Here is an 18,944-nt window from a genome sequence, read left to right as displayed (position 1 = left end):
CAAGATATGACCAAAATTGCTGCAAATTTTACAGTAATGAGACCTTGTGCTAAGAATTTTTAGTCAAACTACTAATTCCAAGGTCGGTAATGGACCATGGAGCTCAGCTGAGAAACAGTTTACAAGTAGAATAATGTTTTTGAATGAAATACCTGACAAATCAAGGTGCTTCATTACAATAGTGCAACAATCCCATGAACCAATGTAATCCAGAACGAAGTCCTGATTATGCGATATTGCCTGCAATGGCCTAATGCAACCAGAGACACTGAGGAGTATAGGAGGTGTGGCAACATTACTGAAATTATCTTCTCTAAATATATTGTCGGTTGCAAAAGAAACAGGGGGAAATAGCTGCCTTGAAACTGTCCAAAGGTAACAAAATCCACCAGAACCAGAACCTCTAATGCCTAACCTCTTAATTTAATCCGTACAAAACCAGAAGTGTAAAAACGATATGCTGTGTTTTTTTTTTTTTTAAAAGAGCCAAACTATTCGTAGATGCAGTGACTTACTGGAGTCACTTCCCCAGTCTTCTCATCTAACTCTCAGCAAGGAAGCAAATATGCGTGATTCCCTGTTCCTTTAGCTTTCAGATATCAGTATTTCTACAAAAGGTAATAGGCTGTTCAGCTTTGCTGCATTCAGTCAAAAGAAAGTCCTAATTTCAGGAGCTGGAATATCAAATGCAGTATCATATTTATTCCTTGTTTTTCATCCTGATAAAATGCTCTAACTACAGTCATTTTTTTACACCAGTAACCACCCATGATGTTGTGTAAGCCTCGGGCTAATCGCACCACTAATGTCATCAAAGCAGAACTTGGGGGGATTGTGCTTTCCTGTTTAACACCATGATTCATCTAAAGGCATTTCATCAATCAAGAGAGACGAACAGAGAGAGGAGCTGAGCTGTACAGGAAAATCCCCCACTGGGGTTTAGACAGTGTTGGTGGGAGGGAAGAGGTGAAGAGATATGGCTGAAGATCTTGGGTGGATGTGATGGATGTGCAGCGGGGTTTCTGATGAGGTGAATCGGGGGGGTTGCATCAATCTCGACATGGCAGCTGACAGCAGCAGAGAGAGGAACAGTTTTGAATTCTGAAAGCAACAAGATGATTGGCTCGCAGAGGCCATCACACAGTCTGATTGGTTTAACTGAAAGAGTGACCATGCTCAGTTGAGTTTGGAAAGCGGGGGAAACCGAAGAGAGAGAAGGTAAATAAAGTAAACCTGAACTTTCACCAAGCTTCATATCTACACAAATGTGCTCCCACGCCGCCACACTTTCACCGACATAAACATGCACATAAATATAGAAACGTGGCGACATCAGCATACATGCACTGAAATAAATGAAGGGCTTGTTTTTACTGTTCCACTTTTTTGGCTCCTTTGCATCGCCATCTTTAAGCCCTGAAGGCCATGACAGCTCTGTGTCAGGAGAGATATCCTGCATGATAGAGCAGCACAGTAAAGAAATGGTACTGAGCTCAGTTTGACAGTCCCCTGCTGAGCAACTAAAGGAAGCTGAAGCATGGAGGCAAAATCTGTGTGCGTGTGTGTGTGTGTGTGTGTGTGTGTGTGTCAGTGTATGTGTTGGCAGGTGGCACTGGAAAAGGCACAGTGGCAAACAAATCCAACTTGACACAAGTTAGAATACCAAAATACAAGCACTTTGAGAACTACTATCCCTCTGTCTCTTGCTCTGCATAAAATAGACTTATTTACTTAACCTCACTGGGTTCTGCTGATGAGGAGCTCTACTTTAAAGAGATAGATAGAGAACGGAGGGGGGTGGGGGGTGGGGGGTGGGGGTGACTTCCCATCAGTTGTTTATGTTGTTGAAATCAGGGCAGGAAAAGAAGCAGGCATGCTCGCTGAGAGTCACAGAATAAGATGACCTATTTTGAACACACGCTGGGAGACGAGGCTCTCTAAACCTTATCTGAGCGCCACAGAGGCTCAGAACTCTACATATATAAATATATATTGACATGTATGCATCTCCGTGCGCATATATGTATCTGTGGCTCTTCTTCACTTGTCTAAACTTTCACTCGGATTAATCATCTAATCCTGTGGCAGATGTGATATAGGTGGATGACCTGTCACTTTCAACAACTATACCTTCTGGTGGAAGCCCTTGAGTCAGACAAACAGTAGACTTAACATAAGTCAATATATAAATCAATAGCACACATTCTTCTGTAAGTGCAAAGAGTTTACCTCGTGGCCCTCTGCGTTATGGTATGTTGGTAAGGTCATGGTAGTCCAGACCACACGTTTACTGTACTTTTGTTGAGTGTGAGGCTTACAGAAGACGAATTATTGAACCATGCAAGAACATGTGATAACGATGTGTCAGACTTGTACCAGTTAACCTTCAGCAGCCAAGCTGATCATTACCCAGTGACTCCCAGAAAGTGTCTTGTAGGTCATAGACGTTCAGTTTTTGGTTTGTATTTCTATTATAATTGCTTTTATTACAGTTTCTAATGTTGAGGCTTACACTAAATTCATTGGACTGTGGATGCCTTTGTATCTCTACATTCAGTATAGAATTATGTCCATATTGGACCATTCCTAACCTAACCATGATCTTTCAGTTCCCTACCCATTAAAAGTACCTTGAAAATAGATTATTTGCTGTATCCATGATCTTTCCCTAACTTTGCTATACTGTCATTCCCTTGCACAAATATTGCAGAAAGCAAGAATTTTAAAAACATCACTGAATGTAGCCTGGTGTTTTGCAGAATCAGCCAATACCAACATTCTTGATTGGCAGCAAGTACAACATAACTGTGACACCCTCAAGGATATTCAATATGTCAAATGGAATGAACCATCCTATCTTTTTTCTTTGCTTTTGTCTTGTGAAATCTTTTACCTCTCCAGGCCTCTGAAAATCCCTCAGATGAAACAATCTGAGAAGTAAAAAATCAATCTTTCTTTGAACTGCTGACAGCTCATGTCCACACTGAGGACGTAACAATTGATAAGAGGTCACATGCTTCATTTGAAAGGGTCACAAGCCCAAAAGTTTGCAAACCACTGCTCTAAAGAAGTGTTGGTGGAGCTGCTTTTTTGTTTAACGGTTCTGTAAACGAGAGTTTAAACATTAATATAGCAGCCAACAACTATTTTCTATGTAAAGATATAGTGGACTAATGGTGTCTTGAGTCACACCCCCACTAAATGTGCTGTAGTCTGAGTTTCTCTGTTCTATGTTTTGGTATCCGAGATGGCTACACGTGCATGTTAGTGCACGTATGTGTGCATGAGTTGTTAAACCACTGGGCCGCCCACACGGCACTGTCAGTGTGATTCATATGGCCGGACCTAGCTGATAAGTCCAAGGACGAATTTCTTTCCCCATCCGACTGTGGAGCCAATATTGGTATGGCTTTTCTGAGATGGAGAATCTGCTGTGGCAGTGACAATCGTTTACAGAACCGTTAATCATCTATTTAATACATTTCTTACTTGTAATTAATGATGGTTAGGCTCATCAAATCTTGCTTTGGCACAACCAACTAAGAGTTAGAGACGCTGTCCTTAACAGGGTTTTCTTCTTATAATGTAGAATTGCATGACGGACTCAGTACCACACAGACAAGACTCATTATTTTCCAGTCTCATACTAATTAGATGACAAAATTTACTATTCATTTTTTTTGTCTCATAAGCAATTGTACCACTCAGCTCCATGCTCAGTGTTTCTACCAGTGTTTTTTAACCAGTGTTCCATAAAACAGCAGTAGATTTTTTTCATTTCTTTCTTGGGTTTTGTTGACAAAAAAAGAAAAATATAGAAGATCCTCCAGCCTCATCCTTTAAATCCACATCTCAAGGTTTCCCCAACAACAGGGAAGCACCACCAGGTAAAGCCTGGATCTAGCCTACAGAACAAATACTTCAAAGCCGGATGGAAAGAATCAGTGCAAATATGTCCTCATTCACGTTTTCGATGTGAGACATGGTGCACGGCAGAGAGAGGCTGCACGGTGAGGTGTGCTCTGATTAAACAATCGAGACAGGTCTCATTACAAATGAATGGGTGAGAGCTGTAGAGAAAGAGAGGCAAAGAGAGATGAGATGAATCCAGGGGAGAGAGAGAAAGAGATTTTGATGATCCAGACATTTGACTACCTGTCTCTTAAAAGCTGCTCATCTGTTAATACTAGCATATCACATTCATCATTTGTACTTGCAGCGCAAGAGAGTACGCTACTGCAGGCTACAGGGGCTGAATTTCTCTGTGTGTTAGTGTGATGTGCGTGCAAGCAGCCATGTGTGAACGTATGGGTGTGAGATCGAATCCGTGTGTGAATTACACTGCGGAGCAGTACATTAATAATAGATCAACTCTCCCTTTGTTTGGGACATAAACGTGATGAGTGGGCTTTGTAATTGGTTGGTTTAATAACTGCAGACTAACCAAGTGTTCTCTGCCTCTCTTTCTCAAACACACACACACACACACACACATGCAATTACACACCACAGAAACATGTCGAAATTGTAATTCTCTGTCAGATGCTGGAGCACACACTCTCCACACTCATGTCAGGGAGGCATTCACGTGCTGGTCTGTTTAATTTAGGTTTGGCAGATTATAGTAATTATGTTAAAGAAAAGATTTTCCAGAGTAATTTGCCCTTTTCCGTCCTTGAAGACTGAAACAGCAGGGCTGAAGCATCATACTCTCCCTTTCTTTCTTACTCTAACTCTAACCAGGTTGGAAAATATGTTCACATAAAGGTTGTGAAAGCATCCAGGGTTTTATTGTTTTGCATGGTTTTATGACAACAGTAATCTCTTTGATCATCTGAAAATGTTTTCCTATCGATGTAACCACAGCCGGAACAGCAAAAAATCCCATATATTAAAATGCAGAGCATGTGTTTTATGTTTGTTTATGTGTTTGTTTGTGTGTGTGCAAGAAGGGGGGGGGGGGGGGGGGTGTGTGTTGTGTATACTAGCAGCCAAGAGAAGCATAGTGACGCCAACATAAATTGGAAATGTGGAGTATGTCATTGAACTGCACCTCTGGACCTGCTCTCCATTCAGCACTAACTCAGAACAGTGTGTTTGTGTGTGTGTGTGTGTGTGTGTGTGTTTGTGTGTGTGTGTGTGATAGTGTATCAGTGTAAACAACACATAAAATTAAGATTCAGAGCAGGTTTCTCTGTGTTTGTATGATTTGTAAATAAGGTGGCTGTTTGCATCTGCATGTGACAATGCAAACTATCCTTGAAATAAAGATGTAGACTGGGAGAGAGAGGAGAGGTTGATGGTGGTGGGGTGAGGTGGTGGGGGGGTTTGAAGAATCTTTCGAACATGCTGACAGCTTGTCAAGGCCCTCCTACGACTGTAATGAATTTCAGCCTTTTGTGGTGTGTGGTCCCACAGCACAGATAAGCCCTGGCACTAATACAGTTAATAAGGAGGGTGTGTGTGTGTGTGTGTGTGTGTGTGTGTGTGTGTGTGTGTGTGCGTGTGTGTGTGTGTGTGTGTGTGTGTGTGTGTGGGCTGACACGGTGTTTACACGCTGTGTTTGTCAGTAATGATAATGAATATTACATGGTTGAATTTGAATGGCTGTTCATGTGCATATGTGTAATAGAACCCCTGCCAGGGTGGAATGTAACTTACATTTTAGTAAGCTACTGTACAGTTTTTTGGGTTTTCTCATTTATTGCTGCTTGACACTTCACGGAAACCTTTTACTTTACTCTAGGGTGACCAGATTTTCACTTCATTTTCATTTTCATTTTCAGGGGACATTCCCCGTTTTTGGTGGCTTGTCCCCGGTTGGACCTGTCCCCAGAAATGTCCTCGTTTTTAATGTTTGTGATTAAAAACAGACATCTAGCAATTCGCTTGTTTTTGCCAACAGATGGGTAAGGCTGCTAGCTATTGCAGCTTCAGAAGTGAACCATCAAAATAGAGGTATCTAATCAGATTTTTCTTTTTTTGTTGTTGTCTCTAGGCGTAGAAAAGGTTGGTGGGCTAACTCATTGGTTAAGAGTTCATAACCTGGCAGTAAACTGACAAAAAAATAAACATACTTCAAACAAACCTCACAACTGCTTCAAAGGTAGGGAGTCGTCATTTTATCAGCCGGCCTTCACAATAGTTTATTACAATACAAATGGTCGAACAATGGTCAAAATACATGACTGTCCCCCTTTTAATTTCAAAGGTAAAAACCGTACTTACCTCACTTTATTCCACTACATTTATTTAACAGCTATAGCAAACCGCTAACTTCAGCAAAATAGTAATTTGGCCTTTAATGGACGAGACCACTGTTCATTTACTGTTTCCAATTGACCACCAACATTTTTTTTAAATATAAGCACAATTGCTCCTGTTATGTAGCTATGTGTTTATTGTTGCAAACATGTCAACAAAGCTCAGCTAACCTCAGTGAAGTAGTAATTCAACTGATGTTTTGCTGAACCTTACCAAACTTTAAGCTTTGCATTCTCATTTTATTGTAGAGGGGCATTGACATATGAAATATTGTGTGTTTTTTTTTTGTTGTTTGTTTTTTTGGAAGATGTGTTTGAATGAATAATGTGATTAGCTTGTAAAATACAGATGAAACCAGTGGTTCCCGCTCTTTTTTGCTTGTGACCCCATACAAAACACATTTCAGATGTATCTAAGTTGTTAGTAATTAGAAATTAAGTCAAGATTAAGATTGATTACACCAATTTTCTCTTTAAACATCTCATATGGTTTTATATAAAGAATTATAGCACTGAAGTCAAAGGAATACAACTTCCACCACTAGAAAACTGTATCTGGAGACTTTTACTACTATACTTCTTTTACTATACCCTCAAGTCTTAAAATGCTAACATGAATTCTCAGCTCTGTGTTGGCTCTCTGGCCTGAGTTTCAGCTCCCACAGGTGAAGAGAAAAATATATAAAATCACAAATGTGTTCCCTTGCATGCACATACACACATACACACATACACACATACACACACACACACACACACACACACACACACACACACACACACAGACACACAAGCTGTTGTCAGAGTCAGGGCTGGCATGTATCTTTGTGCCTTGTCATCACATGCTCTGACTGAGCTCTAAATGTCACTTGTCTCTCTCCGCTTCATCTGCCTGACTCATCCTCCTTGTCTTCACTCTGCATTTGAAATGCTTCTGTGTATGTGTGTGTGTGTGTGTGTGTGTGTGTGTGTGTGTGTGTGTGTGTGTGTGTGTGTGTATGTGTATGATGATATTGTGTGTGTGTGTGTGTGTGTGTGTGTGTGTGACGCTGACATGTGCTGGTGGTGTGTATGCGTTTGATGGACACACTGCTGCTTTCCACCTCCTTTTGTACGGCGCCTGCAAGCACAATGATGCCCACTGCATTGATTTTCTTGTGCCATTTTATAATTATGTCTCCTCTCTTTTTATTCGTCCTCCCCCTCTCTCTCTCCCTCTTTCTCTCTTTTATCCTGTCTCTCTTATCTCCCTCCTCTCTCGTCTATTTTTCTAATTCCATCCCCCTGATCCATTTTTATGCCTCACTGTGCCCATGCTTGTTATCTCGGCCCTTTCTCTTTTTTTTGCTGTTTGATCTCAACTTCTTAATTTCCTCTCGGTTTCGTTTTACACCCCCCCTTCCCCGCTTTTCCTGTGATGGTCGTCATCGTTTCTCTTTTTGTTCTTCTGTTTTCGTCTTATTTTTCTCTTTCTTGCCATTTGTGATTTTTCTCAACCTCTTCCTCTTTCCAACGAGAGCACTCTTCTCTCCGTCTCACACCCCCGACCATCTTTTCTGTGATTTTCACATGAACTTTTTTTCAGTCTTGTCTGTCTTCTGTCTTTCTTTTTTTTGCAGCCTCTCTGGAGTGCACTCCATCTTCACCATAGCCTGACGGAGCAGGATACCCAGTCACGAAAGGACGCAGACGGCCAACACCTAGCCAACATCCACCCAGTATGTGATCCTCAGACTTCTCCCTGGAACCAATCACAGCTCTCCGCTTCACCTTTTGGTTTCTGTCCTCGACTTCTCCAAAGACTGATTTGGAAAAATACCCATGCCTTCTTTTCTTCCTAGCCACTCCTCAGCAGCTCCCACGAGTTCTGACTCGTTGTTTCCTCGCAGTCCAAACAATTCCTCACAGCTTCCTGGAGTCTGACCAATAGTTTCCATTACAGATGTCCCATCTCCAGTCATTTCTGACCTTTGCTGCCAAACCTCCACCAGACTTCAAACGCTATAACTCCTCCACTCCTTTCATACATCCCTTTACTCCCTGTTCCTCAAGAACAACACCCAACAGCCAAGCCCCCCCACCCTCAGCCACCATGTACCCAGAATCCAGTGTTTGCTTGGCTGGGTTTCCTGAAAGCATTTAAACACGGTGAAACCATTTCCTTGTGGTTGGACCATGTTTTTGTGCTACTTTGCTTTTACGGAACTGATCCCAAATCATTACCCCCCACTCTTCCAGTAAAGAGTGACACCTACAGTATTATTCACAGTCTCTTTGTGGCATGTTAGCTCCTTCATCGTAGCACTTTAATGTGTATTTTCTCCCATGCGTACCTTTGTGGTGCGATGCTAAGCCTGCGACTGCCCTACTAAGGACTTTTGGTAATGACAGAAAAAAAAGTCTGTCCACAAGACTGCTCCTATACACCTCTCCTTCCCTCACTCTTTCTCCTTATCTCCTCACAGACTATACTGCAACAACCGCAAGAGGGTGACACATTTTACACAACCATGCGTGTGTGTTTTTGTGCTTTTTCTCTCTCTCTCTCTCTCATTCTGTGCATAGATCCTGTAAACGGTGTTCGGCAAAGCCTGGTGAAGTCTCCGTATCTCTTCCCCTCTCCATATTGTGGATCGCTCTACTAATGTAGACAGTAAGCCTGAGAGAACTTCACTGTGAAAACAGTTAGCAGGGGAATAAACACTTGAACCTGGCATCACATTAGGGACGGTTAAGTTGGCTCCCCGAAAAAAATACAACGTTGTTCTGAAAAGCAATCTGAAGGCGATCGAGCAGAACCTGGACAAAAAAAAAAGAAAAAAAAAAAGGGGGGATGAGCTGCGAGAAGGAAATTCCCTGTGTGTCCCTAAAAGCACTGTGCTAGTAGGTAAACTGATTTGGCAACCCCAGAAGGGAGGGGTTGAATGAAAAAAAAAAAAGGAGCAAGCAAAGGAAAAGGGCTCAGTGAACCAAGAGATGCTATAACTTGAAATTCTTTACTGCTAATGAGGAGAGCAAAAAAAGAAAAGACATCACAGATAACAAAAGAGGAGCCTTTTTCATTTCCTCACCTCCGTATCTCCAACTCTTTATTGCTTTGTCTGCTTTCCATTTCACTGCTTGAAACTATTTTTAGATGCGATATATTGAAACTTGTGCAGAAAGGAGACGTGCTGTGTGCAAAAGCTCATCATGGAAGTGTTGTATGTCAGTCTGTTAGGAAGATACCACTGTATCCTATTTATGTCTGATGAGGAAACTCAAATCTCTGCTGTCAATGTGAATAATGGCCACTCACTGTTGATATTATAGGTATATTAACTGCACTTAAAAGCACATGTGTCTGTCATGAAACAAAACAGCTGTTACTTAGATCACTGTCATCGTCTCCACTATGTCTATGAGTGTAAATACATTATAAAATCCTGTAGCCAGTATAATGACCTCTTAATATCACCTGCTGATTTCAGTGTACTGGAGTGATATTTATCAAAAGCTTGTATCCACACCGGTGTAGCATGAGCTGTTGTCACGGTAACAACATCTTTCCTTTCCTGGAAGGGAGCTGTCAATCAGAGGAGCATAAAATAGCCGCTGTGGTTGGCGGAGAGGGAATAAAAAAGGGGGTCAACGTCAGCCCCTGAGAGCCATTGCGTTGTAATGGGATTCCATTTGTACACGGGTCCCTCTGTGTCCAGCCATTCATTGTTTGGATAGCGGCCGTCGCCTAATGCAGCAAAGGACCTGCAAGCAGATTGAATAGTATTGATCAGTTCTTTGGGACGTACAGTCAGTCCTCCCAGATTACAAAAGCCTCAAGCCCTGTGTGTGTGTGTGTGTGTGTGTGTGTGTGTGTGTGTGTGTGTGTGTGTGTGTGTGTGTGTGTGTGTGCGCGTGTGTGTGAGAGAGAGAGAGACGGTCACATAGGAATGGAGTTGTTCAGGCTAAAACACAAGTGGCTATTTCACGGTTGGGTGGAGATGCCGTGTCCATGTCTGTCAAGGCCACGGGAGGAAGGGGAGGGCTGAAGCTTCCGTTAAGTTTGGAATTTCTCCACTCCTCAATTTCAGATTGGAAAATGTCAACAACTAAACTGGTTTGCATTGGCAAAAGTGTGAGACCCAGTTTTACACTTTATAATACAGGCTAACCATTTTCATCAATTAAATGAATTGAGTATGATGTCGTTCAAACAACTTAGTCAGTCTAGCTGCTTGGTGGTTTTAAACAAATAGTTCAGCATTATGGAAAATACACTTATTAACTTCCTTGTAAAGAGTTAGATAAGAAGATTGATGCCACTTTCATATCTACCTGCTAAATATGAATCTACAGCCAGCTGCCTATTAGCTTAGCTTATCATAAAGACTGAGGGAAACAGCTGACCTGGTTCTAGGCAATAAAACCTTTTGTTTTTCAAAGCTCTTACGTTCAAATGCTTCTGACCATATCTGATTAAAAGATAATATGTTTATTTGCTTTCTTGCCAAGAGATGATTGGATTGAAACCACTGTCATGTCTGTCCAATAAACACAAAGATTCAGTCAGCAGACAGTTAGCTTAGCCTAGCATTAAGACAGATTTTGTCCAAAGGTAACAAAATGTACCTACCAGCACAATTAGTGAGCTTTAAATGTGTTTTAGTAACCCCTCAGAGCCAATTACTAACTGTTTATCTCCCTTTGCCGCTCTTTCTTTTTATGCTAGGCTAAGCTAACCGACTGCTGCTGTAGCTTCATATTTAGCGGACCCATATGAGAGGGACATTGACTGAATGACATTTAAGTGAAATTCTACATTTCGCTTGGATATGGTCAGAAGTATTAAAATTTACACATAAGAGCCTGACAAAAACCAACATCCATGCATTCCCTAAATCTGATGGGAAAAGAGCATAAGGCTGCCTTCTTGTGTCTCACAGTATATGAACCACTTGCATTGAATTTCATCATATTTTGTGATGGTAGCCCTGTAAAGAAAGTACTCTGTATTCTAACTCAATTGCAATTCTGGACTTCAATGTGGCTATAAAGGATTATTGAAAGTGTTTGCGTCAAAATATATTCCTTTGTTCTCAAAGGGGCTTTGAAATTAATTTGGACAAATTTAGTACAGACAGTCTAAACTTTGGGTGAAGACATACAGTTGCTTGCAGGCTCTCTCCACCACATAACAAATGTACAGTAGCAGTGTGTTTTAGTTATCCATATCCTAGGCTGCAGCACTGTAATAACCCTGAGTGTAAAGAAATATTGATTCTTTTGTTGTTACTCTCCAGAGTGTATGTTCCGTACTTGCAGGGAGGGAAGCAAGGGAATACATTTTCCTCCAGAGGCATGAGGGGAAACTTCCCACAGTGTTTCTGGCACAGATATCCAGGTATAACCAGCTTGACATCTGGCAACTGTGCCAAGGTGTCCGAGGACTTGCCTGAACTGGTTCAGCCCATAGTCTCCCAGTACCTGTAAGAGGTTTGGCACGTACTCATAGACACTGATACAGAGTGCACTGTTACACAAAAGAATGCCAGACCAAACCTCACACAGCGTTATTGCACAAGAACTTTTTCACATGCTGACACGCAAGTGAAAGGCACACAAACCCAGACTTTGCGTATAAAATAAAATACACGTACACAAGCACACACACACACACACACACACACACACACACACAGAATTCTCAACAAATTAGCAGTAAACACAGTCACAGCCATTCACACACTTCACATAAGTTGTGCATAAACACAAACATGGCAGACATATTAAGCAACAACTCAAACACAATCTAAACAGAAAGACAAACGAGACTTTTCTTTTCCTCCCATGTTGACAGCATGTTTCGATTTAGTTTTTGTAACCAACAGGCATGCAGAGAAAGTCTCTACTCCCAATCTATCTACATATAAGGTGCCTAATGATGGATATTAATGATGATATTGATATCACCATGAGTATATAATAAACAGATTAATCTTCATGTATAGTGTGTTCTGTGTTTATTCTGTGTTTATTCTGTGTGTGTGTGTGTGTGTGTGTGTGTGTGTGTGTGTGTGTGTGTGTGTGTGTTGTGTGTGTGTGTGTGTGTGTGTGTGGCGGGCCAATTAGGGTGTTACAACTCTTTCTAAATCTGCTCACACAGTGCAATTCTGTGTGTGTATGTACATCTACTTACACGCAGCAGATGTAGATGCAGACTGAGTTTGCAAAAAAGATTTCCTGACAGATGTTGTGGCTGGAGCGGGATGATGTTGGCAGATCGGGCAGCATCCACCATCCACCAGGCCCCTGGACCCTGCAGGAGAAGCTGTGGATAACAACTGCACACATGACTCTGAGTACTTACATGCTTCTTTTTTAATATTCTGCCACTTCTATTGTGCACATAAACAATTTATGCATCCACATTGATATGCATAATCTGTACAAAGTTATGTGCTGCTCATTTTCCACTTCTCAGAGACGGCAACAGCAGCAAAAGCAATTGTCTTCTGTCCTGGACAGAGAAAATACTTGTGAGTTGTAATAAATAATACCTAAACATGTTTTTCTTTACTTTGATTTTTGCTTATTAACTTGTATACATTTCATATCTTAGTGAAAAACTGAACACTGAAGCCAAGTTTTCAGGAGCTTTAAGAAACACATTACAGTACATTATAGACACCACTTTCTACTAAGAAGTACTTTTTCTCATCTTAAAGGGTTTAAGGTTAAAAGCTTAATCATCAATAATGATTAAGCTTTTAACCATTTATAATAGTTAATAATTTAATCATTTAAAGTGCATTCTAGATAGTCAAAATGACCCTTTAAAGTACTCAGACTCAGTATTAGGCTCAAGATGAAGGCTAATACATTTAAAAGCAACAGATACGGAAATTCACATATCTAAATATTTGTCATCTCCCTCTACGTCTTTGGTTCATTTATAATGTTATTTTGTATGCATAGTTGTGTCTACTAGCATATGTGTTATGAGTTGATGAACTCCACTAGGCCTTTCAACAGCTGTGCAAGGCACATATAACTCAAAGTCAAGTGAGATGATGTAAATAAATCATTATTAGCACTTTAAAGATCAGTAATAAGACACGAACAAGAACACCCAGACCAATCCATCTATTCATCATACATGCTAAAGGCAGATAGACACTGTTCAAAAGTAGTTTTCACATGTTGCCAATGCAAAAAAAAAAAAAAAGTTATTTGTGGCTTATTTCAGATGTATTGTGCATTGATGAATGATTTATTCGAAAGTATAGATTTTGGGAGTGTACAAAATGCACTGTTCTTCCAGCTCAGCACAGACCCAGAGCTTTCAGATGTAATAGCTGCAATAGGAGAAGGGACGTGGAAAGAGCAGGTGGCATTAGAAACATGGTCTTAATTTTGAGAAACTAATTATACCCAGGTATCACGATGAATCCCACAGTGAAATCGATCTTTGGATGAATTGAAATTGATGCCCTACAAACGCTACGCAAGGCGTAGTACTTTTTAAGCGGGGCTGTTCCGCAGTGGCGAGGGTGAGGTGAAGGGGAGGAGGAGGAGGAGGAGGTGGATAACAGGCGTGAGGGATGAAGAGAAAGAGAGATATGACAGAAAATCACTAGCGCTCAGTCCCCTGCCTGCCTCTCCCGAGACCTGCAACACACACCCTCAGCACTCTGGGCTCTCACCGCCTGCCTGGATGAAATCTCCACAGTTTTTGTCCAAGTGTGTGTGTGTGTGTGTGTGTGTGTGTGTGTCTGAAATTTCCCTTCACAGTTTTTTTACTTTTCCCTGTCTGTCTTTTCTCTCTCTCAGTTTTACTGCTCTAATTCTATCCATTACTCATTCTGTGTGAATCTGAGAATCCATCTCAAACATGTGCTCTATCATCTATTCACCCCATCACCCCCCCCACCCCCCACCCCCTCTGGTATTATTGTAATGCTTCACACTTTTCAGCTGTGTCTATTTCTATATCCTTGTTTTTCTATGTCACTGTGGATACTCCTACATCACTTTCCTTTACTTGTCTCTCCTTCATATATTCTCTCTCTCTCTCTCGCTCTCTCTTTCTCTCTATTTATGTAGCCTCCCTCTCTTGTGTCTCTGCATCACCCTCTGCCTGGCTCTTGCGCATAACACTCTGCATTCCCATCTTCCTCCGTCACACATTCATGTCGAGCACAAGCAGGCGGCTGTATGAATTAAACATCTTAGACAGTGCGCACGCTGAGCCCCTTTGGAGTGTCATGATGAGCACTGGTACCCAGATAGGGGGCTCTGGCCACACACCGTTAGTGTTTGTCAGGGTCTGTGTGCGTGTTACTCGGCACTTGACACAGTATCACACTGAGCAGCGAGGGCTATCACATCTGTTTTCCTTCATGTTTTACTGTCAAAGGGGGGGAGGATGGAGGGGGGTGGGGGGGGGGAGGCGTTTAATGTGCTAAAGCTTTACTACTTTGACAAAAAAAAAAAAAAGTTTTTTTTCACACTCTTTTTCATGCTTTCCTTGTCTCATCCTGTGTCTTATCTCTCGCCTCTCCTCTCTCCTCTTATCTTGTTTGACTTCTCAGTACATGTTGTTTTCAGCTAGTGGTTTCTACCCACCCCAGCCCCCTCTTGTTTTACTCACTTGCTTACATTTTTCAACTTTTATTCAACTTTTTTTCTTCTTCTATTCTTCTTTTTTTTTTATCTATTTGCTTTTTGTCCTTCTGCTGTTTTCACCCCCCCCCCTATTTAACCCTTAACCTCTCTCTCCACTTCATCCTGTTCCCACTGACCCTGTCAATGTGACATGATATGAAAACCTTTCAAAGCAATTGATGTTGCTTATTTTGCCGAGGATCATCTGATCTGTGTTTATCATTATCTCTACATGTGGAAACGTCAGTGTGCCTGTTGTGTGCGTACGAAACTGCGCACACATGTAAGTGGGCATCAGGAGATTTCCTTCACCGGCCGAGGAGGTTAAGCCTTCTTATCAACCTTCGCGGTGCGGTGATTGAGTATAGATCAAGCTGACATCCATCCGTTCGTGAACTCCCCCGGTCCTCGCTCTCCGCTGCCTGGCTATGCTCTCGTCACCAACAGCCACTTTTCATGGGGTTTTATCTTGCCAGCTTTGTCACGACCAGTGTCATCGCTGCAGAGGATAAGTCGCACTTCCGTTACACAGATTTACTGTGGCAACCTTTCACAGTTTAAGGGTTCTTTTTCAGGTCAAACTAAAGGGCTGCAAAATCTATTCCAACTGGACGACCACAGCATAGAGGGGGAAATAATTGGTGCTAAAAAATGGGAAGGTCCCATTTGAAAACCTTTACATTTAGTTCAGCTTCCTCCTAAAGTAATACAAGTAGCAGTTCTTCAAGGTACAAGTAGTATGTGTACCTTAAAGCTGCATAAATGGATTCACTCATAATGACAACGACAGTCTCCGCTCTAAGGAGCATTGTAGTGTTTTTCAGTTCATTGTTTTGGTTTTGTGACATGCATCTGTACTGTTTTGGTTCACTCTCATCGCCCTCATTGGGGTTTTTTTTTTCAGAGCAAAATATCTATGATAAATCCACCATACGCTACCTGCCCAGAGCCAGAACATGGTGGAGCATTTAGCTCCTAAAGAGCAGGACATTTTTCTCAGAAGTTGGTGGAGACGGAAACAAAACTAAAAGTGGAGCAGAAATTGAATGTGCAACCAGGCAACTGTTTGCTACATGTTTTCCATAAACACAACGTTTATATATATCCATATATAAACGTTGTGTTTACAGCTTTTTACAGGTTACAGTTTACACAAAAATGCACTTTTAAAAGAGGTTTAGCAACGTTCGAGAGAACAGTTGATGGGCGCTGTAGTTTTTAGCAACCTCACTCTAACAGGAGCAGCCTCGTGTGTTGGGGAGTATTTTCAGCTGTCAATTTGGTGCTCTGATGAGTATGTGCAGAAGCAGGACAGTGTATGTTTGACTGACTCAAATTATTCAGAAAGGAGGAATATGTGAAACAGTGTGGCTGCTCTTCATTCATTCTCTTTTGGTCTGTGACACTGAGGAATAAAGACAACTTTTTTGTAGGATCAATTTTTGTTGATTTGAGTCTTTTCATGTGATTTGTTGAGAACTAGTGAAATGATAATAAGCAGCGTTATTCACATCAGAGCAATCAATTAAACTAAGTGTCACAGTTTTGTAAAGCTTGATATCTTTGATATATTTCTGTGGTGCAGGCACTAACATGGTGTTTTATTCATCTTCACAGCTATTATTCCTTCTGTAATTCTCCACTCTTCCCTGTTCTTTTTGCCTCTATCTCATGTAACCTCTCAGCCTTGTGATTGTAATCTGTCTCCCCTTCCTTCAACTGATGTATTCAAATAAAAAATGGCTCTCCTTCCAAGTCTGCAGGGAAATGTCTTCTGGCCCAGCCTCCCATGGCGACAGTGCAGTCACACAGTTGAACAGGCGACGGCGGGGATGCTACAAGCCCTCAGACGCCCGCTGCCCGGTGACTTTTCCCCAGCACCTCCACAGCTGTGTGCTCCATCGTTCAAAATCAAGGGGAAGCCGGGGTTATTACCACTATGTTTATGTGTCAGGCAGAGTCAATTATACCTCTGACAGGAGATGGGGGGGGGGGCGCACACGCTAAACCTTTCCTCCTCGAGGCTGTGTGTGTGTATGTGTGTGTTTGTGTGTGTGAGTGAGATCCTGAGTTAATGTTTCTTGGGTTTTTTTTTTTTTTTTTTTTTTAAAAGCATTGGTGCATGTGTCTGTGCAAATGCGCTCCACAGGTGGGGAGAGAAAAAAAAATCTCCACCCTCTACTCCCCCCATACGTTCAGCCCTGATGGAACAGGCCAGAGCTCATACTGGGGAGCCAGAACCTGGGGGCCTCCAGCCAGAAGGCGCCACTGAGGATGGAGGGGTGCTGTGAGCTTGCTCGTTAAACAGCCCTGCACCCGACCCTAATGATATCTGCCGGCATGTTCCCTCGCTCTCCAGCCCTCGCTCCCTCCACCTCTCTCACACTGTATCTCTTCCTCACTTCCACCTCTCACCTCTTTTTCACTTTCACTCTCCCTCCGGCCTTCCTCCCTCTCCTGCTTTCTCTCCTCTTTCTTTCGCAGTCGCCATCTGCCTCTCTCTCCACCTCTCTCTCTCTCTCTCTCTCCCTCTCTCTCTCTCTCTCACCACTCTCCCCCTCCTGTTTGGGTGAGGAAGTCGAACCCGTCTGGTGGAGGGGACAGAGGCTCTGTCACACTTGCCTTCTAATGAGCAGTTGCTCGACGTGCCACCAGCTCTGACAGAGCCAAAATGGCCGACACATTTCACACCACTGGGCCTTGATCTGTCGGGTCTGTGAGTGACTGGCTTGATGGCTTCACTGTGAATGATACTATGTAGAAAAAAAGAGAGAAAAACAAAAAAAAGAACAAAAAAACAGAACAAAAGAAATGATGTAACATGGTGCCTTTGGTGAGAAATCGTCTATTCTTGTTTTCACTGTTGCGCAGAACTGGGACAGTGAAACGTGTGGTGGTGCTGGTATCCTAAGGGGTTTAAAGTACAGGCGTGTTTGATGGCCTCCTCACTTTCATCCACTGTGTGTATGAGTCACTATTCATTTAGAGCCTTTCCATTCTCCATTTTCTCCACCTGGACAGGAGCTATTTGATGTCAGGGTATTTCCACCAGTAAATGATTAACATCAGTGTCCTAAATTGCTCCTTTACTAGAATTGTTATTGAGACAGAAGCAGTTTGTTTGTCAGGGTCATATTTGTCTTACAGGTTGATGATCAATAGAAAAGAGGGACATTTATGGTCAGCAACCTCAACCCACATAAACCAGTACGTGAGGAAAATTTTAATCCACTGCCTCGGACATTCATTGAGTTTCAGTGCCCTCCTTTCTCTGATCTGCAGTCGCATGCTATTCTCAAAGAAAATTGGACCATTTCACAATATCTTTATGCCAAATTCATGACAGCTGCAGGTAATAGATGGGTGGTTTGAACAAACAGAAACTCTCCTCCTACCTTGTTGTGCAACTTTGTATGTGGGTTCTGGTTAACCATAGATGTTCTGATCAAAATCTCCAAGTTTCCAAGGCAATCATCTCCACAATATCATAAAAATCTGATTACCCATCAGGCTGTTGTTTCTTTTTTGGTTTGTTTTGATGAGTCAGGCATCTCTAAATGTTGGAATCAGACTACACAAGATTTATGTCTAGAAAATGAGATGGTCACTCAGTCAGATTAGGTGATTGTGGTGCCTTAAAATCCTGTTGTTACCTTGCCATCAAATGTAGGTTACGTGTGGAACGTCAACCAATCATAGCTGGAGGAGGCTCTGTGTTTTTGCCAAAATCGCATTGACTGTCGTCACTGAGCATTTTGTGATGTTTTCAAAACTAGATAAAAGATAACCTCACCTCACCTGAAAAACTCCACAACTGGTTAATTTGTTCAAATACGAAAAAAACAGCCCGTGTCTGCATTTCCCTGACTTGTGAACACTTGTGGTCCTGCAGATAATAATTGTTCTCTCTCAGTGAATCTCTAAGAAGCGGGTAGCGTTGTGTTTCTATGGCACTAAAATCGTTCTGGGAGCATATCCAGCTTGATTTTTGGGCGTGTATGACTTTGAAACCAGAGATCAAATATCAGTTGCTTAAAC

General features: G+C 42.0%; 1 protein-coding gene across 1 annotated transcript in view; it reads left to right on the top strand.

Annotated features, from left to right (window-relative positions):
• samd12 (sterile alpha motif domain containing 12) overlaps positions 1-9,209 on the top strand; it is a 97,876-nt gene extending 88,667 nt beyond the window's left edge. Inside the window, exon 5 of the mRNA XM_022747718.1 lies at positions 7,883-9,209. Within this exon, the coding sequence (XP_022603439.1) occupies positions 7,883-7,914 (32 nt within the window). The 3' untranslated portion in view covers positions 7,915-9,209. The remainder of the gene's footprint in view (positions 1-7,882) is intronic.
• Positions 9,210-18,944: the final 9,735 nt, after the last annotated feature.

The sequence above is a fragment of the Seriola dumerili genome, unplaced genomic scaffold (genome assembly GCF_002260705.1).
Source record: "Seriola dumerili isolate Sdu_G_001 unplaced genomic scaffold, Sdu_1.0 BDQW01000110.1, whole genome shotgun sequence".
NCBI classification, from domain to species: Eukaryota; Metazoa; Chordata; class Actinopteri; order Carangiformes; family Carangidae; genus Seriola; species Seriola dumerili.
Note: the sequence above shows the minus strand (reverse complement) of the source record. Positions and strands in the feature narration are given on the sequence as shown.